The sequence below is a fragment of the Phoenix dactylifera genome, chromosome 3 (assembly GCF_051530095.1).
Source record: "Phoenix dactylifera cultivar Ajwa chromosome 3, Ajwa_hap1_PhDact_Kaust_v1.1, whole genome shotgun sequence".
Classification (NCBI taxonomy): Eukaryota; Viridiplantae; Streptophyta; class Magnoliopsida; order Arecales; family Arecaceae; genus Phoenix; species Phoenix dactylifera.
Genome location: NC_143192.1, coordinates 2,058,108 through 2,085,709, shown reverse-complemented (window position 1 = coordinate 2,085,709; position 27,602 = coordinate 2,058,108). Strand labels below are relative to the sequence as shown.

Here is a 27,602-nt window from a genome sequence, read left to right as displayed (position 1 = left end):
TCACCTAGTGGGCCTCACCTGCTTAGCCAACTTACCTTGCCTATAAAAAGAGGCAAGGGGGACCAGCTAAGGAGGAGAAAAGTGAAAGTGTGAAGAGGAAGGAGGAACTTTCACAAGGGCTTTAGGACTCTTTTGGCGTTACAAGGTAGTGACGACTCCATATTCGTTTGGATTTATGAGAGTTTGTGAGCCTTTAAATTCTTTTTGGATTTAGGTCCGTTCCAACCTTGCATAAATTTTATATTTCATGGCTTCTTGTATGCAATTCATCATCCCATCTTGAAGTCAAATTAGATTTTGTTTTTGTAAAACTTATGTTCAAGTTTCTTTAGACCTAGGCATTGCTTTGGAACCTATAATTAGCAACCTTGGAAATCCTGTATAACCCTTGAATCCAAGTACTGTTTGGTGTTTGAATTTTGAGATAAAAAATGTGCTTTTTATATTTCCAAATTAAGTATTAATTCCAAATTCTAACACATTAAATAGCTTTCAAAACCTAGGGCTCCTTCAAGCCATTGAATCTGCAATTTATTTTGGATTCTAAAGTTATTCTACATAAAAATTATGATCAGTACCAGGATCCTTACTTGTTAATCTTTGGAAATTTGATACTTGTTAATCTGAAATTATGATTTGGTCCTCTAAATGATGTTTTGAGCTCACATATGTGCATGATTGAATTAAGAATATATTTTTATGAAAACCTCATATATTTGCGGCTTTTATTTGGAACTTCAGATAAGTGTTTTAGGTTATATTTGTGAAACCCTTTCAAAACTGAGTATTATTATCATACATAAAAGATATAGATGTGGTCCCCTTGCGAGCTAGTATTTCACCCAAGGTCGGAGGAACCGGTACCGAGCACCGTACCGGTGCTCTGGTGGGACGAGTCGGTACGGGCTGTACCGGGCCCATACCAACAGAGTCAATTGTACCGTTAGATAGAGGAAAAGAAAGAGAGAGAGGAGGAGAGAGGAAGGGGGGCTGGTGGAGGCTAGCAGATGCTGACAGAGGCGGGCGGATGCCATAAGGGGCTGGCGGAAACCGCGGCTGGTTTTTCTATTTTGAACGAAATAGAGGTCTGGTAACGGCCTCCGCCAGCGTCTGCCACCCTTCCCTTTTCTTCCCTCCCCCGCTCGCTCTCTCTTTTCTTCTCCTTCTCCGGCTTTGGCAACGAGTCTAGTTTTCATTGCCGGAATTGTACCGATGAGTCACCAATACGGCTCGGAATGGTCGGAACCGCCCAGTTCAGGATGGTTCTGCCGACCTTGATTTCACCCCTGTTTGAACAATAATGAGGATTTCTTAGGATCCCTGGCTAGGTTTATAGGTAGCAACATTCAAATTGTGGATGAGGATTCTCGTGAACCCTTAGCAAAGTGGTATATACGGACCTCAAGGAGTATGTAGCCCCATCCGAAATACTTTTTCTCCAGTATAGGATTTATTTGGCCTCATCTAGTTTACTTGTAAGGATTTTATCTGGCCTCATCTGCAATAGCAAGGAGAAGTTATGTGGATTAAGGGTAAAAGAATAAAATATGGCTTTTCTTATAAGAAAATGTCATTTATGTGAATCAGTTAAGACCTTTCCATGATTTTTGTCTCTTCCGACTACATGAATCTTTGTTAGCAGATTTTATTTTCAATACTTCATCTTGATATTGTTTCATTGAACCTTTATCTAAGCATTTTCTAAAAACTTAATTTATGAAATATGTGCTAAACACTATTTGATATCAAATTAGACTTAAATTCCTTAGGCAATGGTGAAGTTACTACTTATCAAGCTATGTTGCTCGCTCCCATCATGATCATTAACTTTTCAAAGTGATTGATAAGAGAGTTAAACTAGATTGTGAATAAAGAGGAATATATAAGGATCAACTTTGGAGGTGCACTTTTGGATTTGGTAAGCATTGAGGTTAAGGTTTGCCGTCTCGGTACTAGACTCCATATCAGTGCCACACTAGCACAATGTTGGTACAGTATAGTACAAAATTTTTTTGACGTACCAAATGTTTGTATGTCATCCATACCAGATACTGTTACCAAACCGATACAGTACGGTATGCCCCGTACTGTACGGTTCGGGCCAGTACGGCATACCATAATTGAGGTAGCACCAAGCACATACGTCTTGAAGGTACACTATTTTGCAAAATGGATTTTATCCTAGAGTCGTATTGGATTATTCTAGTTTTCTACTTTAAAAAACTCTATAATATCATTTGTTTTTGTTCTAGTTTGTAATATTTTTTTTCCATCTTTGCATCCTTTTGATTGGTTATGCGAGTCACGACTCTAGATTCAAGTGAGTTCATATCTCAGGTCGTTACAAATATATACTCAATTTTCCATCAATCTAGTATGGTGCACCAGATAAGGATCAATATGAACTAGATCTTTAGCCCTGATGAATTTTGAAACCCCAAAACACTAGTCAACTTTAGAAAGTTCAATTATATTGATATATTGGACTCTTATCAGCTTCAGTTTCAGCTTTTAAGATGTAAAATTAGTTATAATGATCTTGTTGTATTTATTCCTTTTAGGAAATTTACACTTAACATCATTTGAGATAAGGTCTAGTTTATTTTTTAAAATTTTGGAAATCATATGGGTTTGACTTAATATTTTTTGAACCTGTATGCACATGTTACATCTTGAAATTCTACTTATATGAGTTTCTTTTATGTACTTAATTGCATTACTATTTATGTTTCATTAGAGCTTCCATGGCAGCATATTGAAATCCTATTAATTCTTAAAAAAAGCTCTATCTAAAAGATGAAAGAGGAGCTTTAACTCGGTAGTATAAGTGACCCCTTTCGAATTGTCAATCAGGAAATAAGTGGACCTATAACCAGGTGGTATGAGTGGCCTCATTTAAATTATGAATGAATATATGTGTATTGTTGTCCAATTGTTGCAACTGGACCTTTAGGATCATAGGTGGCCTCAGCACCAGCAACAAAAATAATGAGTAGCCTCATCTGAATTGCTGGCTATAGTATAAATGCGCTCAGTTGCACTAGAAATGAATATACAAATAGCCTTGAGCATATGAGTGAATCTTTCAAACAATATATGGTTCTAGACTATTTTCTATTCTTAGCATTTTAGTCCTTTCACAATATATCATGCTTAGCGTTTCATTAACCTATTGCTCAAACTTCTGAATGATGATTTGATTTATCTTATTTTTGTTGGAACTTTTTTAATGAGAAATTACACTCTGTTAACCATGCGTAGCTCATTCCTGTCATTATTAGAAACTTTTAGAGTAATTGGTTAAAGTTGCAATCAGTTTTGGAGGATAAGAACAATCAATTTGTGGAGTACATTTTAGGGATCAGGTAGGTATTCAAGCAACACCAACCATATAACATTCTACATAACGTTGCTTTGTAACATTTCAAGGTATAATATTACATATAATAGGCTATGTTCAGGATGTGATTGTATGTGTTTTCAAGACTATAATTCAAGGATTTGAGTCCAGTAGGACTGGGACGGTAGCGTTGGTACTTGGTACCATACTATTCTGATAGCCAGGACCAAGACACCTAGGGGGTACTGATTCTCTACTGAATTGGGACATCCTGACTGTCCTAATTGCAACCCAACATTTGGGTCACACCGTGATGGTCAAAACAGATTGGGACGATTTTTTTTTTTTTCATTGTTGTTGTTGTTAACATCTTTTCCCATTTGTCCTAACTTTATCGTCCTATCCCGATTTTGTACCATCCCAGAAGCAAACCAAGATAGACCTGATACCGAGATTTAAACTCTTGTTTTGGTTCCTATTATGCTTTTAATTAATATATGTTCAATCATTTGGTTGCCCAGGGAAAGGCTCTATCTCAGTGTTACTTTCGAATCTATATTTGACTGACTACAATAGTTACACTTTTGGATTCATAAGTTCGAGTTTTGGTTTGTTAGACAACATTATCAAACATCAACACATTGTAAGAACTCAAAATAGACAAAATGTTGCAGTTGGAAAGTTTGAAAGTAGTTAGGATAAGTATCCAAAAAACACCTCAGGAGCCATCCAACGGTATGTTCCTGTCTCTGCTGTCATAACTCCAGATTGAGCTTTAACTCGTGCTACTCCAAAATCTGCAACCTTGACAACCTATGAAGAATGATGCATCAAAATCTGAAAACAAATGAATAAAAGAGGAAATAGTAGACATAATAAACATAGGCCAACAAAGGTCGAAGAAAAAGAAAAAGAAAATGTTCACAAGCACCACTAAGTTTTAGAAAAGAAAATTCAAGAAAGAGATAAATGCATTTAAAAATTTTAATAAAGTTATAGTGATAACAAATTGTCAAATGTCCCTTGGATCAAAATTTTCACTTGTATTCCTTGAGATAATGCATTTATTGAATAATAAAGCCCATGATCTCAATAGGTCAAGCAAAACACTTCTTTATTTACAAGGCCAACTTGATCCAAGTTTTCAAATTCAAGGATGAATCAATCCTCTATTTCTCATACACAAATAAGCTTAACCTAAAGCACTAATATATACTAAGATTTTTTTAAACTAAGTTAGCTTGATCATAGCACGGATCCGCCTATTGTGCCGGTATGGGGCCCTTACTAAACCAAATTGCTTGGAACTAAGCAGTTTTGGTTGGCTTGGCTTGGTAAGGACGACGTGCACTAGATCGAGCCAGCCAAACATTGTACCAAAATTGCCCGATTCAAGGCGTACCATACCATACTAGGTCGGACCAGTTCATAAATAGTATTCAGATTGGTACAAAACCCATACTAACCTGTACTAACCCATATCAAGACGTACCGATCCGTATCTCCCAATTTCAAGCAATACCATGATAAAAGTGAGAAAAATAGCTTGAGTCTTGGTACAAGTTGCTTACTGTACCATACCGTACGGAACGATATTAGGTATCGAGATTGCGAACCTTAATTGTACCTCTAGGTGTTTTCTTGATAAACAAAGAATGATCAGCTTGGTTCTATTGGAATCAAAAGTCAAACAATGCACTATTGAACTTATCAAACTACAATTGACTTCTTCGATTAACAAACAAGAGATAAACCTTTGGCTAGAGTAGATCCAGGAGGTGGATGCATGTAGACCTCTTCAGATAAGTTTACAGGCAAGAATGCACTCTTCACAACAAGTTGGAATAACAATAATCCACGATTCACTGTAATATAATTAACCACTCTGCCAAAGTTAATCTTGGCCATTGGAGAAAAAGCCTCCAAATAGTCTACATCATAGATTTGAGAGTATCCTTAGCTACAGTTTAGCCTTGTATTTCTCAATTGAGGCATCCAGGTTGAAACTTTATTATATTCATTTTCCAGTAGGCAATGGTACTGATTCCCATGTTTCATTTTTGTGAAGTGTTTCCAGTAGGCAAGAGCAAATGACCCAGGAGAAACTAAGAGTCAAAGGAACAAAATGATTGATAAGACGTGAAGTCCAAGATCTCTTAAGCCTCCGAAGAAGAATGGATAAGTCATCATTAGGACTAGGTATAGAGGAAGAATGGATAATTGTATTTGGATCTTTTCTCAAGTCAGCTAATTAATTAGAGGTCTGTTTTAGCTTATTATTCTTGTTTCTCCTAGTGTACACAATTGTCTAAGGTGTCTCCTTGACTTGTGGGATATGAGATGGTTCATCAACAAGGACCAAAAGGAAAGGAAATTTCGAAATTCCATTTCCACCTTGAGATAAAAAAAGGTATCATCAAAAGAAAGGCCTCCACGAGTAATATGGCGTTTCTTCATAAAAGGTAACACCCAAGGAGGTATACATTTTATGTGAAACAGGAACATAACATCTATAACCCATTTAACAGTGGGCATATAGAAGAAGATACGTTTGAAAAATTTATGATGCAACCTTTCTAGAGAAAAACTAATATAGTGAACAAAACAAACGTGTGCACAAGACATGGGGAATTATATGAAAAACAGATTCATGAGGACAGAAAACTTGCATAGGACTTTTATAGCCCAACATAGAAGATGGGTCCTATTTATTAAATAGCAAGCAATTAACAAAACATCACACCAATAAGTTTTTGGAAAAATTCTTTTAAAAAGAAAAGCACAAAATACCTCAAGTACACATTGGTTCTTTTTTTCAGCAACTCCATTTTAAAAACATGCGGCAACACATGATAACTGTAATAGCATTCCCTGATCCTGAATGTAAGGCCCAGCCCTTTGGCCTAGCCTAGCACCAAAACTGGTCTATTTCATAGTCTGTCCTAGCATAAGGACAAGGCCCACCCTATTACCCTAGTCTATCACCAAACGAGCCACCCAACCAGGGCAGAGTCCTGTTCGAGTTGGAGAAGGAGACCATCTCTGACTCATTCCCAACCTCACCAGAGGCCAGGAAACCCAAGCCTACACCTATAAAACCCTTGCCCGCCGCCCGCCCGCCCGCGTTAACCACCACAGCATCTCTCTATTTCTTTCTCTTCATTTTCTTGGAGGTGCCAACACCTTTGTTCTCATCAAAGTCACTGCCAAATTTCGCCAGAGACAAGGTAAGCAGCGCCTCCATCTCACCTACACTCCCTCTTCCATTCCCTGAATGAGCATTGTTCCACCATTCCATCACCTATCGGATGTTGCCAATCCTTCGCTCGCTAACCTTCACCGTCATCACCAGACCACTGCTCCTGCCTCCTCTTCCCCTTCCTAAGAAAGGTCCTGATGAGACCCCTCCTTGTGTACACACTCTCATGACCTCTCTCTCTCTCTCTTTTTCCCTCTCTATGGTATTTGGGTGGACATTGACATAGCATCCCTTTCTCCCTCTGTCCCTAAGTCAGTCCAGTAGAGGGTCTCAAATTGGTGTTTTTGCAACCACCATCGTGTCGGCCTCCACCCTACCCTTCGCTAAGCACCACTGGACCCCTGCAATAGCAACCCCACCATGCTGCCTTTGCCTAACCAAACTTCTGTATTTCGATTTGGCAGGTTGTTTCTCAGAATCAGACTGATCCGAGTCACCAAATGTCGCAACCTAGTCGGGCCTTGTCCTTCCTCCAACTTTTTATCATATTTCATCACCCTTATTCCCTTTGCAATCTTCTCTAATTATTGGTCATGGTATTTTGTAGGGGTATTAAGGACTTAAGAGTTTTATTTTAGAATTTATCATGGCTATATTTTAATAAAATATAATTTTAGATAATATGTTTTGAGGGAAACTTTTAGACTTAGTTGGATTTGTTTGCTGCTAAGTGTGCTTGCAAGGTAAGTAACGATTCACCTTCCCTAGAATTTTCAATTATTACTCTAAATAAATAGTAATAACAAATAAATTATAAATTTATTAACAATGAATCTTATAAACTTGTGTTTTAAAAAAGAAAGCAGAATTGTAAATTGAAAATATTATTTTATTACAAAATATTATACATGTATGTTTACAAATCTTTTGTTGAAGATGCATACCTATTTACAATTTAACATATATATGATTTATGAATAGCTTTGATACATTTCGAATTTTGGACTCTCAGTCTGATTATGTTTGGGACCCTACTAATTAGGAGTTATGCATTGATACTTTGATTGCTCCGGAACTATTTATTCTAGCCCTGACACAAGGTATAAATGTGGTATTCTAGCTCTGCCACAGGGTATAAATATAATATTCTGGCCCACTCTACAAGGTATAAGTGTGGAGTCGACTCCACAAGATATAAATGTGGTTCTCTAGCCCGGCCACAGGGCATAAATGTGGTTATAGTCTAAAAAGCTATTGAGTTGAATTACAATATTTTAAATTGTTCTTATGAATATGAATATGAATATGGGTACTTGAACAAGAATGAATATTCTTGATTATAAAAGAATTATTTTATTTAAATATAATGATTTTTCTTATATGCTTACTATTAGCAAGATATTTATTTAATTTATTACATGAATTATCTAGTTAAGGTATTCATTACTTATTGGGTTGTTAAGCTCAGTATTTAGTCTCTCCTTTCTCACCAGTCTATAGAACAAGTTGCTAATAGGGTACTGTTAATGGAGTATGACATGTGAGAGCTGAATGTTCAACATAACCTAGAATTAGTATCTGTTTCCTTAGTATAAATAATGGAAGCATTTTTATGGGTTGCTTTCTTGGATTTAGCATTTGAAGAATGGTTGATGTTAGATTCTTGCGAACAAAATTCTTGGAGTTGGAGGTTCTTGTTATTTTGGACTTCTTAATTATTAAATTTGGATTTTAGTTGCTTTGATTTTATTCCATTGCCTATTTCTATTATGATATCATGATGGATGTCTTGCATGCATGTAGGGAAACGCTCTACGAGTATGCGTCGGGTGCCATATCTCTAACACATTATTCAGGTCTAGTGCGAGATGCTAAAAAGATAAACTTTTTGACATATATTTCCCTTATCAATCCTAAGAACCTTAATGTTAGTATTGAATTGTTTAACCACTACTTTATGAAAAATTTTGAACATGAAAGAAACCATCTTTTCTTTACATGAGATAAAATCAATAAGATCACCAAACCGGTTAAGAATGATCCACACCAGAATGCCTTACTTATTAACAGTAATCGGAAAGTTGCCATGACAAAAAAAGGTGCAGAAATAACTACCTCATTTTCATCCATCAGAAGATTAGCAGTCTTCAGGTCCCTATGGATTATATTATTTTGGTGCAAGTAGTTCATTCCCTTGGATACATCAGTTGCAACTCTGAGTAAAGCAGGCAGCTTAAAAACACCTTTCTGCTTGTGAAGAAAGTCATGGATACTTCCACCAGGCATAAACTCTGAGGATGAAACAGGTACCTCAGTAAAACTTCGAACAAATTTTACTAGCATACAACAAGAATGTTGGAGCATTAGTTTATGCATGATATAGTCTTGATTTCTATCAACAAACACTTTCTAAAATTTATCATATCCTTATACCTGTAACAATACACAAACATGGGGGTCTGGTGCATGCACCAATAAACTGCACAACATTTTTGTGGCGAACTTTTCTGCAAAAGATAAGATTAGAAATAATTGAAGAAGGTAAAGAAGCAGAGTCAGGGACAAAGATGTGAACATGTTTTTTTCAGACAAGACTGGAGTTTTACATGCAGTTTCTGTTAAAAATAAAAAAAAATCTCAGAAAGTGCATTCATAAATTCAAAGAAGAACCAGATGGCACTGCAAAAAATTATGCATAAGCATAGTACATCATACCAACATCCATAATTAACATCCGATGGGTTTGACTTTATGAATAACGCTTTATTTTCATTCCTTCCTATATCTTTTAAATTCTTTATTCAAATGATTGGTTCACGTGAATACTTTTTACCATTACCAAGGGTCTAAATCAAAATCCGCCGTACCGGTACCGGTCAGCGTACCGGTGGCGATCTGGACCGGTTCCGTACCGGTTTCAAATTCAACGCTGATCCACGCTGATCCCATATTGATTCCATACCGGTCCCATACCGGTCTGTACCGGTTCTCCAACGATAAACTACCGATACCGGATTCCACGCTGATCCGGTATCAATCCGAGGCCGGACCGGTACGTAACGGCCGGTACGCACCGGTACGGCAGATCATGGTCTAAATACTAGTACGTACTACCACACTAGTCTGGTCCTGGGTCTAGGATGCTACCATCCACTCTTGGGATGGTCTAGCATTTGGCCTCTGTATCATAATCCTTTCTTTAGTTTTTTTTAGTTTTTCATCTTGCATTGTATTAAATGAATTTCTAGTTATTATTTAATTATTTAAAAGTCCTCAAACATGAATTTTGAGTCCATGATAGGATGTATGGTACTGGTATTGGTACTGATACTTTTGGTTTGAATAAAATTTAAAACTTATCAGTATGTGCAAGGTCAGCATCAAGGAGGCCAGATCTCAATAAGGACAAGCTGGATCTAGGCTGAGCCTCCCTCCTTCCCCTCCTTTCTTTCTCCCCCCCTTTCTCTCTCTCTCTTTTGCTCCTTGAGCCTGAGGCCTTCCCATCAATGAAGATATGAAAAAAGAGAGCAACACGAGAGCCAATGGCTCTTTTTCTCAAAACAAAGGGACTTGATCTGATCCCAGCTACTACTAGTCAAACCGGCTTTGGTACCATCCTATTATAACTAGTTTCAAGCAGGATAGGCAGGACATCATGCCCAAACTGACGTCCTCCACTTCTCCCACATATCATTCTCTTTGTCAGTACAGTACCAGTAGTATGGCTCAGTACCACCAATACCTTAATCCATATTCTAGTTTTTCCTTAACTTGCAAGAGAAAAAATTCAAAAGAAAAGCATTCCAGTTATGCTCCTAGCAACCCGGGCCCCAGTTATGTTCCTAGCAACCTGGGGTACTTGAAGGGGCTAAATGAAGACAGATCTAACCATTAGCATTTTTATACACAAAGTAGCTGCCCTAAGACTCGAACCCATGCCATTGCACTTGTCAGTCCAAGCCTTTACTATTACACCAAGTAATGGCCCCTAGGAAAAAACATGTAAATAACTCCTGAAAACTTCAGCAAGAGAAGTGATCATTCTTTGTTAAAAAGGTATTAAGTAAACATTTTTTTATTACTCAAGAGAAATATTTACTTCCAAGATAAAAGCAAAAACATATAAATGGCCCCTGAAAACTTCAGCAAGAGAACATCCTAGAGCAGTTCATAATATTTAATCAGCACTTCACCGCAGACATGCTCTTCTACTCCATATGTCAATTGTAAAGAGCATAAGTAAAAATTATAGCATGTTCCATTTGTTCATACTCTATTGTGCATGGATAAAAGGCCAGGACCATATATACAGCTACCACTAGAAAAGTACCATGATGAAGACCATAAGAATGTACAATGTAATTGATAATAGGTCCCAAAACAGCAGAAGTCTGCACATTTTTGTTATAAAAAATTATAAATACAACAGATGATGGACCTGAAAATATTAAATTGAAGAAGATGAATAGCACATAATTTCAAAATTAAATGCCATGCAACTGCACTATTATACTTTTGTTACATCATTTGGCAGGCATTGTTCTTGTTTTCTACTAGTGAAATGAAAGTAGTACTATAGTAGCATAGAGTAATACAAATTTTAGCAGGTTTATTTAGTTTTTGAACAAGAAAAACTGATTTTCAATGCCATACAACATATTTTAGTTTTATTTGATTAGGTTTCTTTCTGAATTACATAACCTCCAGACCTGAATGTCTATAATGATACTAAAAGCACATTCTTCAAAAATTTAACTTTTTTCCAGGATTTGTAGAGGTGGTTATTGAAAAAAAAAACAACTGAAAGTTCTCAGAATCATCATATCATTGTTAAGAAAACAGAACTTGAAGGGTTGAGGCTTCAGGTAGGTATATTCAGTCTACTGTCTATAGTTAATAAACAAGGAACTTCTTTATAGAACAAAAATAAATATGAAAAAATCTCACCAATGAAGACGTGTATGTGACTAAACATGCCTCTTTTTTAATATCTCCTTATCCTACCAGAATTTTTATTAGTTGTGATGATTTTTTAATATTTTATTCATGGTTTTATGTAGAGAAACATGTTGCTCAAAATTAAGTTTCAACATATTTTAAAAGTTTCAACATGTTCCAATTCAAGCGGTGAATACATGTTGTTTCACAGCTTACCCAGAAGACCTGTTAAATAAGAATTTAGGTGCTAGTGCTAGTGGCCATAGTGTATCATATTGGTAAGGTGCCAAAACCAACATGCCTACTGGTCCATCGAGACTTGTGGTTACATAACCACATTTTTGCTGTGCTGTCACCAAAAGTCTGGATATAGAGAGGATGCAAGGCTTCATATTCCAGAATGACTATACATTTCTGATTAAGAGCAACAGGAAGCAAATAGATTGCCTTAGACGCAAAAAAAAGTTGTATTTTGTCAACAAGTCTTCAGCTTGAGACTTGAACTATTGTATCCATGAAGAAACAACCTATAACGTAGCCAAGGAAGAAATCATTGCTGAAACTGAATTATTGGTGGTTGAGCCTGAAGATGGAAATCATGATTACTTTAAAAAGGATGATGATTTTGAATGTTCAGGGTATGAAATCAACTTCTAGTAGTACCTAAGTCAGAAGATCGGAGAAGAGACCACATCTTCATCATAATGTCACATCTGGCAAGAAGATTTCAAGTATTAAAGAAAGTAGAAGAAAAATAGATTTAGTTTCTCAAGAATTTCCAATAATACCTACAGTTCCTCTACAACACCCACAATGCCAAAGGTAGCTGATCAGAATGTCGGCCCACTAAGAATTCTATGTGAAGTTGAGGTGAGGATTTACACTTATTTAGGTACATACAGTCAATATCTAATATGTCATTAACCTTGTAACTTAGAGGCATATCAGCATTTTATAAAGTAATTTTAAGTTTTTAACACTCTAGCAAGACTTTCTTTCACACTATTGTGTATTATCAATGACTTTTGTGCATTTTTATCATTCTTGTGGTGCTATTATATTATTCATGTGTAATACCATGTCATATGACCTTAAAAGTAACACCGAACAGCTGCACGATAATCAACATGCAACATGACTTCATTTTTCACTATGTTACTATTTCTTGGTTCCAATTCTTGTTTTCTTTTCCTTTTCTCCAAACAACGTCAAAGAGCCTCTTTAGGATTCTCAGTTTAAATTCCAAACAAAAACCTCAAAGTTGTTAATTTACGTGTGCAATTATGTGTCAATCAAAATGGCACCAAGACCATAACATGCCAACATGAACCAGGCATTGGCATGACATGTAGTGCAGGCACGTGCAATGCAGTTCTAGTGCCATGCCAGCATGACGCTGATATGTAATACTCAGATCCTTGAACAACACAATCTATGTAGGAGTGGTTTGGACCAGATAGTGCAGAATTTTGATAAAACACTTGTAAGAAGATGAAGTTTCTCTTCCCTCTCTATCTTTTCTCTAATTCTTGGCACTTTTGTCTACTACCAAAATACACTTTTTTTTGAAGTACAACTACAGTTGTATCCATGGTCTGCCGAACCGACCGGAACCGGTCCGTTCAGGCTGTACTGAACCGGTGCCGACAGCTACCGGTACGGTTCAGCTGTGAAAAAAACCAGTACCGAACCGAAACCGGTGCGACAGGCACCGGAAGAAGAGTAGGAAGAAGAGGAAGAAAGAAGAGAAGCGGGGAAGAAGAGGAAGAAAGAAGAGAAGAAGAAGCGGGGAAGAAGAGAAGGCAAGTATCGGAAAAAGGAGGACCTCTCTTTCTTGCTCGCGGGCGGGACCTCTCTTCCTTCCTTGCTTGCGGGAGAACAGGAGGAACCGGGAAAGAAAGGAGAAGAGAGGAGACAGGGGAAGAAGTGTTCGGAAAGAAGAAGAAGGGGAGGAAAAAAATAAAGGGAAAAAAAAACCCCGCACGCGGGCCGAGTGGGGAACCGGGCACGAGGGGAAACCGCGAGCCCGCTCGCGCTCGCTCGCAGGGAACCGCGCTCGCACGCGGTTCCCCGCGCTGCCTCCGCACAGAGTGGCATCTGTGATAACGCGCAGGCGCGCGCGCGTCCGCGCATCGAATGCTTGTTTATTTTTCCTATCTCGACCGGCTCGATACCGGTTCCGACCAGTACCCAACCAACACCGTACAGGAACCAGTCTTCACCAGTACACCGGTACTATCGGTACCGCATGCCTTGGTTGTATCCATGCAAGAGATTAACAATGAAATGCAAAACTTGTATTCTTATTAAAACATATGGACATACAGCAAGATGCTATAACCAGTATTACTTGCATGCTCCAAACTTCAGTTTCCTTTTTATTTTTCCATTTTTCAATATATCAAACACTTGGATATTGGAACACTTCATGACACTTCACTCTTCACACCATCAAATCATGACCTCGCCATCATTACATATCTACTTTAGGCATATTTAGTCTAACATTACATATAGAAAATGTTTTATTATTTTTGGGAACTCAAGAAGCAATAGGTCCATCTCATTATTTTTTCCATATCCTGAGTCTTAAGAGGAGATCCTGTGCTAGAGACCTAAATACTTGACAACCATGTCATGTGTCTGAGTCTGAGTAACGTTGATTGTAAGAATATTATATATTTGGATGTGAAAATTTATGTTAAAAAATGAACTAAATCGGTGTGCCGACCCACTTTCTTTACATGTACTGAACATTTTGACAAAATTAACCCATAAACACGAGTTCAGGATCAACATCAAAGGGCGGTCATAATGTTGTAGTGAAGTTAACTACTTTAGGCTTTCAGCAATAGGTTACTATAAGGTGACCATACCGGGCTGCAATAGCTACTGCTTTTCTGGGTTAGTTAATTGCTTCCTATCCAAAAACGGTCCTGATAAACATGGAATAATATGTGATAACACTGATCCATAAGCTGTGATGACAATTGCATTGAATTTGTTGCCCAAAAGTTCAAAAAACATAGACATGAAAAGCTAGTATTAGAATAATGTTAGAAAAAGGATTGCACTTCCAACCAACCTCATTATATAGACTTCCTGTGCAAATTCATGCTGCATTTGGACATCGACACACTCTGGCTTGAGTACTTTAATAGCGACATCCTGACTACAGTAGGTTCCATGGTAACTGACAAAGGGAAAAGAAAACAAATAACTGAAGGCCCCAATAATGGAAAACATAAGATTACCAGTTAGCATGATTTTCTTTTCCAAGATTAACTCGTATAACTTACAGATCACAATATGATCCGGATGTCACTATACTCTCAAATTTCAAATGTCTGACATCAATTTCCCATACATCAGTCCCATCTGTAGGTATTTGGACATGATCAATTAGAGATTTCTCCCCAGCAGGTGAACTTTTCATTACAGGTGACCAAGAATGAGGCAATAATAATGCTTGTTTCTGCAGTAAATGTTAGAAGTAATTCAGAAATTCATATGATCTATTATTTCAAGTTAAAGAATAAAAGAAGCATGACTTAAGTAAAAGAGGAAAGAAATTGCATTTCAAAATGTCAAATCAAGAATTAGATAACAAGGGGATGTGGATTCACCAGAAAATGCAGCATGACCATAGATAGTATGACACAACATTTTAAAGAAATGAATTAGGAGAACAAATCAAACTCTGGCTGAAAGAACCAAAATGTGGATTAGCATGTTCAAGTGCTCTATGAAACATATCATGGAGACCATAAAGAATCCCCTGAAAATGATTACACTAATTACTTTGATGATGCCCAAGCGTAGAAATTATTAGCTACAGCAACATGGTATGGTGCACGCTTCATCATTTCTATTAATCTTCCTATAAATACTTAGAACAATGAAGCCTCACTTAAATAACTTACTATATTAACTATTCTTTTACTTCAGCCAAGCATAAAAGAAATGGTTTAAATCTTGGTACTGGGCCCTTTCTCGATTTGCTTCAAGGACGATATTGTACTAGAATGGGGCAGTACAGTCGAAATGCAGCAAAACAGCCAAAAACAACAACAAGAAAAAAATAAATAAAAAAAATGCATCCCAGTCAATCCTTACTGCTCCAATGCATCTTGAGTGTTGGGATGCAACCAAGATAGACCTAGATGGTTGAGACCAAGGTATGTGAACCAGGCCGAACCACTCGATTCACCCTATATTAAACCGAACCAGTGGGGAATTGGGTCGATTCGGCCCTAAATTTCAAAATTTCCCTCGAACCGTCCTAAACCACTTTGAACCGCCTGATTCACCCCCAAACCGCCCTGAACTGCTCCAAACCGCTTGATTCTGGGTGGTTCGGAGCAGAACCAATGCGAACCACTCGGTTTGCACCTATTTGAACCAGTTCGGGTCCCTCTACCTCTTTAAAAGGCTTAAATTATGGTCTATTGAACCAAGGTGAACCGATCGATTCACACCATATTGAACCAGCAGCCGACCGACACAAGTCCTAGTACCGGTTCATTGGACCTCAGTCGAGACATCCTAATTCACCAAGAACAAGTGTCTCATAGATGTATTTGGTCGGCTTCCTATCATAACAATACAATACTGACGATACCATCATGTCCCAGTTGGACTCATGTCCTTGCATAAAAGTATCATGTATAGTTCTAATAACTTTAAGGGGCTAAAAACAAATACATTCATCATACCGCATCATGCCAACAATTGGTACACATTGGTACAAACAGATACACATCACTATGATGCCTATCAAGGCTTTAAATTTCGTAGAACGTAATTTTCTAGTTTGCCATGGAACAGGGTGCGCCGCCATCTCACCCCATCCTGACACTTGGGACCATAGTATGCTGTACCGATCGGTACCGGTCAGTACCGGACGTACCATACCTGTACCGATGGGTACCGCTATCGGAACGCCAATGTCGGTACGCCAGCATACCGTACCGTACTGACATTCGGTACGCCTATACTAGTGCGGCAACGGTACGGGGTTCGGTACCGGTACGGCGAACCTTGCTTGGGACAGTGAATGTTTTAAGATGTGTCGAACAAGATGCTAGGATAATAATCGGACGGCTATTTCCTAACACTTAGGATGGTATCCCATCCCGGTGTCCTGTGGGACATCCCACCGAGATTTAAGACCTTGCGCCTATGCCAAAGGCAAAGTAGAATACATCATGAGAACTTTCATTGTCATTGAGACTATTACTTATTCATTTTTAGGAACTAGACATGATGGAACACTTAAACAAAAACTCTAAGTTTCTAACTCTTCCAACTAGCATTTCAAATAGACACCAAAGTTTTTGTTGCCAGCCATAACATTAAAATTATATGAGACTATTGAGATCAATATAGAATCAAAAAGAAAAGAAGACAAGCATCTAAAGCCTGAAGTGAAATCTTAGCAATCATATATATTTATTATTTTAACATAAAATAAAAACTAAATATGTAATATCCCAGCACCTTAATATCTTATTATGATGAATGGTACATGTGGGCTGAGATATATCATAGAATATCAATATGTAAATATGAAATCCAATTGAAAATATATTTTTTTGTGCAGGTCAATTTTGGAAATATTTTGTGTAGATCCCTAAAGTCCTATAAATTTTGAAAATATTTTGGAAATATGTTGCATAAGAAAGCAAGAATCATGTTCAAGGTTTTCTGGAGGCTTATTGTGGCGGGGGCGGGGGCGGGGAGGGGGCGGTGATTTAATTGTACCGTGGAGGGTTTTTAATTGAATTGTCCTATATACCGAGCCGACGAACCATCTTGGTTCCCCATCAATTTGGTTCAGTGCCTGATTCGGCGTGGTACGGCCAGCCATGGTCATTTTTGTGAACTCTATTCAATAGTAAAATAAAATGTTAGTTGCACATATGCAACAAAAAATGTCAAGCAATGGCATGATTATGAATATTTAAAAAAGAAAGTGAAAGAATTTTATTCATAGTAACGATGAAATTTTTATAGAATGATTTGTTAGCATTGGTTAATTTTTTTTTACAATAACCATAGTTTCTTGTGTAGTAGGGTCATACTAGACTATCATTTTAATTGAATAATGGACCAAAAGTCATTAATAAAAAATGATTAGATTTTTGAAAAACAATTGTTTAATGGAAAAAGTGCATGGATGAACAAAAAAACACAATTAGAAAACCTCAAATCTAAGACTTGCAATGATATTCCTAGATCCACACTCATGCCATTTTATGTGACAATTAATCAATAACCAACAGGAACTTGAGACAACTAACATCAACTTGGGATACTTGCATCTAGCTTGAAGAATCCATTTTGGATAGATGTTTGAAGAGGCTACTCATCAAACACTTGGATCAAAGGATCTGTACAGATCCATACCAGCCATTGCTCGATATGGTGCCGACAGAGGCCAGCACCTATTGATTCAAATCAGCCAAAAAAAAGGGGAAAAAAGGAAAAGGAAAAAGAGTGCACTGAGTGCTATGAGGTTGATACATGGTGGCATGGGTCGATTTGGGTCAGTCTGGGCCAAGTCAGGCGTAGTCCATCTATAGCGGCTGAACCAACAGTACTCCGTGCTAGTCGCTAGCTGGTATAATGCATCCTTGGTTAGTACAAGGATGGTACAGGGGGTACTGAAAACCTTGAATGCAGAAAATTCTTTAATTACAGCTTTTATAGATTGATGGAGAGTTGGACTGTCTGAATAATAAGTTTGACCCACCATAATGATAATAGGACTGAGCCTTTGTTCTTTCTAGATACCAGTCAAGGATATCGTACGCCTTTAGTGAAGTGCCGTTATGGCTGTCTTTAAGGAAAGTTGGATGAGAACATGAATACTGAAAGATTTTAACAAATAATATTTTTAACATTCTTATATAATATTTAGAAATAACTTAGTTAAATTATTTTTTTCTCCTATGTGCCCATATCTCCTTTTTTCCTCTTGCCAACTCAAAATACTTGTGTATGTGTTTTTATCTGATTCTTGTGTCCATGACTCCTCATGTCCATGCAACACCAAAGTTAAGTACATGAAAATAAATCTAGGTTTTGGGAAGCTAAGTGAACAGAAAACATGTTTCTTAATCTTACCAAAATGATCTTGATTCTTGAGTTTCTTGATTTCTTATATTTTTATCTTTTCATCTTCTTTCTTCCTTTTTTCCCCTTGAAAGACCTATACCAGCCTGAGCAGGCAACCTGTATCAGATTGCTTCCAAGTCAGCTGGTTTAGTATATACTAGTTCTTCTCATGTGCCCAAGTTTACTACTAATTTTGCATCCCTTCTATCAAGAAAAAATAATAGTCAGAAAAGCCAATATTTTGAATTGTTTTACAAATAATCTGGACCTTTCACTAAGAATAGTGGCAACAGTGAGCTTCCAAGGTATTATACTCGTATTTCAAAATATGATTAAGAACAAAACCGAACCAAAAGAGTCATGGGAATTTTAGAGATTGCCTAGGTCTACTCCATCAGCTTCTCTATTGACCAGTATTTATAATTGCTTTACTACTTAATCTTCCAATAAATACGAGAAAATACCACAGACAACAGAGACAACAACACATATTATCAAAAAATGAGAAACAAAAGAATAGATGTCATATTTACAATAGCCAGAAAACATTTTCGTATTATTAGCAACACAATTCAAGTACAAAATATCACAAGCAAGATAAGGTTTACTGATGATAGGATGGTCACTACTTACTATAGTTATTGATATATTGCAGTACTTTATTAATATAATTGCAGTAATTTATTAATACAATTTAAAAGTTAAGCAATACAAGGCATCTGTTAGAAAGAATATTACCTCAATTTTGTGTATTCCCTTCTGCAGTGCATCTTTAAGCTGATTGGTCTCCTAAAAATTTTAATGAACAAGTTAGCTTAAGTTGAATTTGTTTTTTCTCAAAAAAATTGAATTATGAGAAAAAAGAATCACATTGAATCATAAAAATATTTGATGAAACTAACTATGCAAGATATCCATGATGAAAAAAAAATAGATTAAAGTTCATAACAAGTATCAAAAACAACAGCTAGTCTTTGAAGTTAAGCAAAAGGAAAGAAGTAGTCAAAAAGCAATTTCACCTGTTTCCAATGAACTAAAAGAAAAGAAATAACACATTTCAAGATTTGCGATATCAGTATGTACCTCTCCGCATCATACTACATTGATACCAAACCGAAACTCAGAATGGGGGCATACCGAATCTCAATATGCCGAATCGATCCCTATACCGAGTGCACTGACATTGTACTAGCATGGTACCAATAGGGGATCTGGTACCAAGATTGCGAACCTTGGATTAACCTTTTCCTTTTATTGGGGTCTATCTATGGAGGGAGCAAATGAGACCACTGATGACTGATACAATTTGGACAAGCCAATTGAAACATAACAATCAACAGGGCCAAACCAACTGCTACATGTATATGCATCAGTGCATGTGATTATGCAGTTTGTTAGGCTGTTAGCACCGATGGGCGCAATACCGCATGATTCTACTCCTCTCAGATAGTGGATTGCTTTATAGGTGAAGCACAAAATGTGATCTTTGGTCTATCTATTTCAGCCCATGAATCACCATTTTATGATCCACTTCAAATTCTTTTAGATTGATAGTTCATCTTGTCCAATATATGTAAAATATACTTGGTTACCTGATTCAAGCATTTGGTGTTACTCTTGGTACTCAATCTATTTTATTAGTTTTTACAAGAGTCAGTTTCCTGATTAATCTTGATTTATCAAGAGCCTTATCCTCTAACATGGAAAAAATTTATTGTCAGGACTCACTCACCAATGACTTCTTCATGCTACTTTTACATGGCTTATATTATGCATCAATCTGCAAAATTTTTTAGACCTATGAAAGTTTTGTTACCATGGTTGCAATCCATTTTCAAATGGTTTAAGAGAAATTTTGATTCTAGCAAAGGGAGCAAATCTCATCTCTCTACTCTTAGGATTGCTCTGTCTTTTCATGTTCCAGTATGATTTAACAAAATGCATTTCTTAGGGCACATACAACCAAAATGTCTCCTTTCCTGTTCTTTTGCCTGGATTCCTCCCTACTTTTGGGTGGAAGCTTTCCTATTCAATCCATGATTTATTCTTTTCACCGCAAGCGTTTAAGAGACAGTTCATACCAACATATCAGATCAGATGGATTAGGGAACTGTGATCTAGGACCTTTCCAGTATCAAGGTACATAACAACTTGGGGCGTCCCAATCTATGCAGCTCAGCACTTACCAGTATTGGGCAGTCAGGCCCCGCCTATCGGTTCAGCCTCCTACTGAGTGAAAGCAACTTTGCTACATTCTCTTCTCTATTATCCTATAGGTAGTGCGGGTGGGCCCATAAGGAGTTTGAATCCATGAATGCGGACATGGATAGAGGATTCAAGGACAACACAATACGGATACGCTCAAGGTCCGCTGTACCGACCGTACCGACATACCGGTGGACACTGGTACCAGTACGATACTGGTATCGTACCGAATCGAACCGGTACCGTACTGAATCAAACCGGTACCATACCGATTCGGCTGGTTCCGCCAGGTTTCGGCCCCGGCATCATTTTTTTGGGAGTTTTCTCTATTTTGGATCTTTTTTGATGTTTATATATTTAAGTTTAAAGTTTAAACTAGATGATGCATCTTATTACTTCTAAATGATTCTATTAAGAACATAAAATATCTTCAAATTCAGATACAATCAATTACATACATTTAAAGCACTCTCAGATATCAAAAATCGGATCGAGTGGTGATTCTTCTCGTCGATATCCAGATCATCAGCATAATAAGGAGGCAGATCAACCCATCCTTCTAATCAAGTGACGTTGTAGTCTTGTATGCTCAATCTCTGAGAAATACGCGTCGGGTCATAAGAACTCTCGGATCTCTCGCCGAAGCTCTGACTTTGAAAGATGTCCTGTTGTTGATAATATGGTTATGGAGGGGCCCATTCGAATATGCCGGCAGCAAAATTCGACCGGTAAGACCCTCCAGGCTGCGCAGGGTAGGAGCCACCGGAAGATGACTTCGATGCATCATATCCATAGGCTGCCTGAGGCCACGGATAATAAGAAGACTCAGAACTTGATATATCTATGGATCCTACTTCACATACAAGGTCAGCTGCAGCTGCATCTTGTCCTCCTGAACGACCTCGAAGAGCTCGTCTTCGATATGCAATGGTATCCGACCGGAGTCTAAGATGGCCTACCGTGGTCCCTATCATGTGTAGCATACGTAAACTGGGACTCATCGGTGTATCGAAGATCTGCCATCGGCTATCTCATAAGTAGTACCATATTGTCCACTCCCTCCATAGCTAGCAGATCCATCACCACCAGAACCTTCATCGCTATTATTCCAGGTCTCCTCCTTGACACTCTACATTGGGGCCCTTTCCTTTTTCTCGTTTGCTGGACAGATGCCTTCTTACCCTTTGTGCCCCTCTCTGCCTAGGATTGACGCCCTCCTGACCGAATCGACTGGGTACCAGAGTGTCCTCATCTGAACATCTCTCGATCATCTCTTAGAGAGTGTGTTGTACTAGTCATGTGGTGACTGACTCCCCTCTAGCTGCAGCTGATCAGCTGTGGGAGTGCGTGGAATATTGCACTTAGTCCATTGCTCTAGATCGACCCTAGCCTCGCTGGCTATGAAGCCGGCTGGTTATGAAGGTGATCCTGGCTCGTCTAGCTCGGGCTCCTGCTGCTGGCCCATAAGCTAGCCGAGCATAGGATCATTGTCATCATCTGTGAAAGTCCAATAGATGGGATCTGCATACTTGAGCTCCATTTTCTTCCAAATACATTTTAGCCTCAACCGCAGATTGTAGTGCACATAAACAAGATCATTGAGACGCTTTGTGTCAAACGGTTCCTCTATTTGTTGTGGATGAGGGCGAAGGTGGACCAATTGCACTCACAGCCACTCAAAAAGATCATTTGGAAGAGGATCTGGATAGCTATCCGTTTAAAAATTTTTGCAAATCCGCCAAAATGAATCCACCATTCAGCTGCAAAATATTGAAAATAATTATATATATGATGGCCTCATAGTTGAAGATAATTCAACTGCAAAAATATCTTGTTGATTTGGATTGTAGTTGGATTCATAGTTGTCTTGCTCATGATAGCTGCTTGCCGGATAAAGTTATAGCTGTCCTCTCTAAATAATTTAGTTTGTGAAAAAGAAGTGTGTTGTACTATGTTAATAATAGAAGATCCGATATACTTACACATGCTACTAAATCATAGTTACCTCTTCTATACATGACGCAGCAACTTCTGGATCAGGCTCCATCTTGTAAATAACATTATGTAGAGCATCCAGAAGTTCATCATCCATACCAATTTGACTCTCGTACTAGAACCGGAGATTCAGGTAGTATGCTTCACATAGACGAGACCGTCTTAAAATAATTTTACAAATACGTTCATCAGTATAATTATCAATGTTATCGCTTACCTACTAGATGCAATTTTCTACCCATTTGGGCTCTCCACCACCGCTCAATGATGATGTACTCCTGGACATGGGCTGGATCTGCTTCCATGATCTAAGCCTTTGCCTTCTCCATCATGTGATACAAAAAGCCCATCTGGAGGTACCTCTTACTATCTACGGCCCGCATCACTTCATATAATGGCTTGATAGCCTTGACTATCGCAGTGGCCCGCTGCCAGAATGACTGTCTTATAACCAAGTCTTCCATCTTGCTCCCTTCAGTGTCGGCTTAAGCATATCTACTTTGTTGCCACTCTAGACTAACAAACATCCGACGTAGAACTTCTTTCTTTTCGATAAAGCTATCAAGTGCAATGTAGTTCGTAGCAAACCGTGCGACTCCTGATCTCAGAATCTCTCTTCCAGCAAACTTCCTCATCAGCGAAAGAACCCAGGTATGGTTATAAATATACCTGGTGATGCGTTGGGCTATCTCCACCAAGGTCGCCGTACCGGTACCGATCGGCATACCGGTGGCGGTCCGGACCGATCCGAACCGGTTCCGTACCGGTCCGAACCGGATCCGTACCGGTTCTCCAACAATAAACTACCGATACCGGATTCCACGCTGATCCGGTACCGGTTCCAGGTCGGACCGGTACGTACCGGCCAGTACGAACCGGTACGGTAGACCATGATCTCCACCGTATGCTGCACCCTACGGATCTTTTCAATGTCCATCGGCATGAGATCGATACAATGTGCAGCACATAGAGTACAAAAAATATGTGGTAGCCGCTCCACTAAGATCTCTCCGGCCAACTTATATTGCGTGCCATTATCAATGACTTACACGATATTCTTCTCTCCTAACTGATCAATCACCTCCTCCATAAGTTTGAGGATGTATGAGGCGTCGTGCATCTTATCCAAAGCATCAACTGACTTTTAGAAGAAGGTCTTTGCATCACAGTATGTTAGAAAGTTGATGATGCTCTGTCTTATCGCACCGGTCTAACCATCACACATCAAAGTGAGCCCATATGTGGGTCACTTGCTCTTGTAGGAGGTAATCCATTTTTCTAACTCCTTATTGTTGTCAAGTAGCTCACCGTAGATTTTCTTCGGGCCTGGAGGATCGACACCGAAATCGACAGCCTATATGGCGGAAATGGCAGACTTGTACGTATTGTCTACCACATTCACTGAGATGTGGCTGAAGTGGAACTAGAATCCAATAGCTCGCCACATATCCTTCTTCTCCTTTCACATTGTGTCTACCCTCTACTACTTCGAATCTCTGCTGGAGAAGATATGCGGATCTATATCATGGATTGACACTCCTAGTGAAATTTCTCTGAAAGATTTATTTCGGCTACCAAAACCATCCAGGATAGATACAATCCGACCACGTCCTCTACTGACTGAGATTGTCCTTTAAAACTCTAGATCTTGTCTGCTTCCACTTGAACCAGTGCCCGACTCGTAAAACAAGGGCCCAAATCAAGCCCGATCCCTCGCCACCTCCTGCTGCCACTGATCATCCAGGCTCGCTCATAGCAGCCTGAATATATGCCTCCTCATCTAGACCCTCGACCTCCTCTAACTCCATAAAGTGATAGAAAGGTGGCTCTGCGGCTTGGCGTTCTGCCTCCACCTTCTTCTTGGCAGTCCTCTTCTTGGTTGCTTTGATCTCAGCGAGGTTCTGCCTCATCAGTAGACGGATCTCCAGTGGGCAATTGTGGCACACAGATACCTCACGAAAATTACTGGCTAAGTACTGCTTTAACCTAGTTCCTCCTTCCTTGAAGCACTTACGGCAATGATTGCACTAAAACTGGTGTCGTTCATCAAGCATCTTTCCATGCTCCCAGCTAGTATCATGCTCTGGGGGTTGCCCTCTCCTTAATGGCTCCATTCCTACGAGAACATTAATTTATTTTTAAATTTAAATTAATTTTTAATTTTTTAATTATTTTAAATTTACCAAAAATAATTCTGCCTCCAAAATGACTTCTAAATTATGTACAACATGCTACTATTTTTATTTTTTTATTTTTTATTTTTATTAAAAAATCAATTTTTAAACTTTTTTTATTTTTAATTAAAATATAAATTATATATATTCTAAAAAAATTAATGTCACCATGCACATTGTCCATAGATCTATAACATATAAAAAATTCAAGATGAAATGGAAACATTGGGCATCATTTTCTTTTTTTTGAAAATTTTTGACATATTTTTTTAAAGTACATTAAAAGAAATATTTAAAAAAGAGGTCACTACTTATGAGACAGCCACAAGGTGGTCTTCAATTCAACAGTAAATCCTAGTTTATGCATACGACACAAGATAGGACTACGGTGCACGATCTGATAGAGCCCGCGAGGATACGATTGCATATAGGCGACAGGCTCCTCAAGGTCATTCAGGAGAACACGATGCAACTATAGATGACCTCGGACATGGAGTAGAATCCATAGATGTATCAGATTCCGAGTCGTATACTGGATCCTATTATTTACAGCTACAAGTAGCCTATGACCCATACGGATATGGATATGGTGCGTCTGAGGCATCTTTCGGTGGCTACTACCTTAAGCAGCCCGGAGCATCTTACGGGTCGAATTTTGCTGCCGGCATATTCGGATGGGCCTCTCCACAATCGTATTATTAGCCAGAAGACACTTCTCAAAGCTAGAACTTCAGCGAGAGATCCGAAAGTGCTTATAACCCGGCGCGCGTTCCTTATGGGATGAACGTACAAGATTACAATGTCGCTTGGTTAGAGAGGTAGGCTGATGTGCCTCCTGACCATGCTAATGATCCGAATATCTATGAGAGGCATTCGCCATTCGATCCGATTTTAGATATCGGTACATGTGTTGGACTTTAAATATAATTAATTGTATTATTTTTTAATTTTCACGTCACTACTTAATTTAAGAATATTTTATATTATTCATTTTATGATTTGTATCATTTTAAAGCAATAAGATGTATCATCTAGGTTTAACCGAAATCATAAAAACATTAAAAGACATAAAAAAAATCAAGAAAACATAAAAAAAACATCATATTAGACTTAAATTCATTAAAAAATTTCAAAAAGAGTAAGTACCAATTAAATTTTTTTAAGAATTTAAAAAAAAATTGGATGTGCTGGTCCATGAACCCGCATGTCCTACCAGTTCGGTACGATACCAAACCGTATCAGGCGCCGATTGGTACGGATCCTGATACCAGTTCGGCGAACCTTGGTTGCTCTTTTTCAACAACTACTTTATATCATATTACTTTAATAATTTCTGCAAATTAAAGCAAATTTTCCTAGAGAATATGTACGTGGAGCTCACATATATTATGAGCGAGCAAATGTGCATATATAGACATGTATATATAGGGCAAGGGTTGCCTAGGCATCTCAAGGACAATCACTCTCTGATGAGAGCACAAAAGTGCGATCTATACATCACTTAAATTAGTATTATTGCTAACAAATAATGATAAAAGTGCTGCATTAATATTATATTTTTGTGGGGTGCAAGTGATCGTAAATCAAAGTTAAAATGCGCATTGGGTCTGGAAAAGATGCATCACTGCAGGTGACCAGCCAACAGCATGGTTCAATCCTAGTTGCACACTAGAAGGAGCATTAGCCGACTAGGTGCAGCCACATCCAGCAGCAGCATGTCCTCCCCATTTCGTGCGTCCATTTGAAGATCTCCCAGCATCACAACATCGCCAGCATCCACACGAGCAAAGCCCAGCCGTCCGTGAAACCTTCCCGCATCCACTGCTTCCGGATTCGCGACCCCAAGGCACCCTTTCCGTCTCCATCCGCACGTGAATCTCCCGTGATCATCCAGTCGTTCGCGAGCATCTCCATCCCAGCGTCCATCCGAGTCCGCTCCTCCCGCGAAGCATCCTCCGCGTCCAGATTTCGTGCATCAGATCCATCCCAGCTATCCCAAAATCCCAGCTTCCGTGATCACGATTCACCCAGCATCCAGCTTCTCCCGGATTCTGCCTCATCCGCGAATCTTCCATCGCGTCCGTGTGCGAATCTCCCGTGTCCAGCTCTCAGCGTTGGATGATCTAATCGTCTGCGTCCCAGCTCCATCTCAAGCTCCATCCGTTCGCTACCCAACCGTCCACGTCCGAGTTCCTCACGAACGCACGCCTCTACCCAGCGATTTTCTAGCTTCCGCATCCCATGGTGATCGCAATCTTCCGAAATCTCAGATCTACTCCTCCGCGTTCGATTCTTCCAGATCCACGCGTTCATCCAGCCAATCGCGAGCATCTGCAGCCGTCCATGCGCGTCCAAGCACCATCGATCAACGTCCGCTCCTTCCGCGTTCGCTCCGCGTTCTCAGCTTGTCTCCACCGCGTGCGAGAAGGGGGGGAGAAGGCTAGCTTGTTATCTCTCTCGGCAGGGAAGGGTTTGGGGGGAGGCTCATTCGGAAAAACAGAGAGGGAAGAAACAGAGCATCAGCCCTTTTGAGAAATAAAAAGAAAAAAAAAAAAGAGGGAACAGGAACAGGGGAGATTTTTCATGTTGATGGCCGGCTAATCCCTTTGGTCTAGGGTGATGGGAGAACCCT

At 38.8% G+C, this 27,602-nt stretch overlaps 1 protein-coding gene across 21 annotated transcripts in view; it reads right to left on the bottom strand.

Annotated features, from left to right (window-relative positions):
• The window catches only part of LOC103708687 (serine/threonine-protein kinase STY46-like), a 56,906-nt gene that overhangs the window by 9,099 nt on the left and 20,205 nt on the right, over positions 1-27,602 (bottom strand). For 10 of the 21 annotated variants that reach the window (XR_016399728.1, XR_015976023.2, XR_016399729.1 and 7 more), the window contains 6 exons: positions 19,335-19,385; positions 14,777-14,952; positions 14,563-14,670; positions 8,973-9,046; positions 8,655-8,875; positions 4,058-4,153 (listed from right to left, as the gene is read on the bottom strand). Coding sequence is in view for 15 of the 21 variants with exons in the window: in XM_039123833.3 (XP_038979761.2) it covers positions 4,058-4,153; positions 8,655-8,875; positions 8,973-9,046; positions 14,563-14,670; positions 14,777-14,952; positions 19,335-19,385 (726 nt within the window). In the remaining 6 variants the exon portion in view is untranslated. Of the gene's footprint in view, positions 1-1,400; positions 1,499-4,057; positions 4,154-8,654; positions 8,876-8,972; positions 9,047-14,562; positions 14,671-14,776; positions 14,953-19,334; positions 19,386-27,602 lie in introns of all 21 variants that reach the window. The other 11 variants (XR_015976021.2, XM_088717410.2, XM_039123835.3 and 8 more) reach the window with 5 other exon arrangements.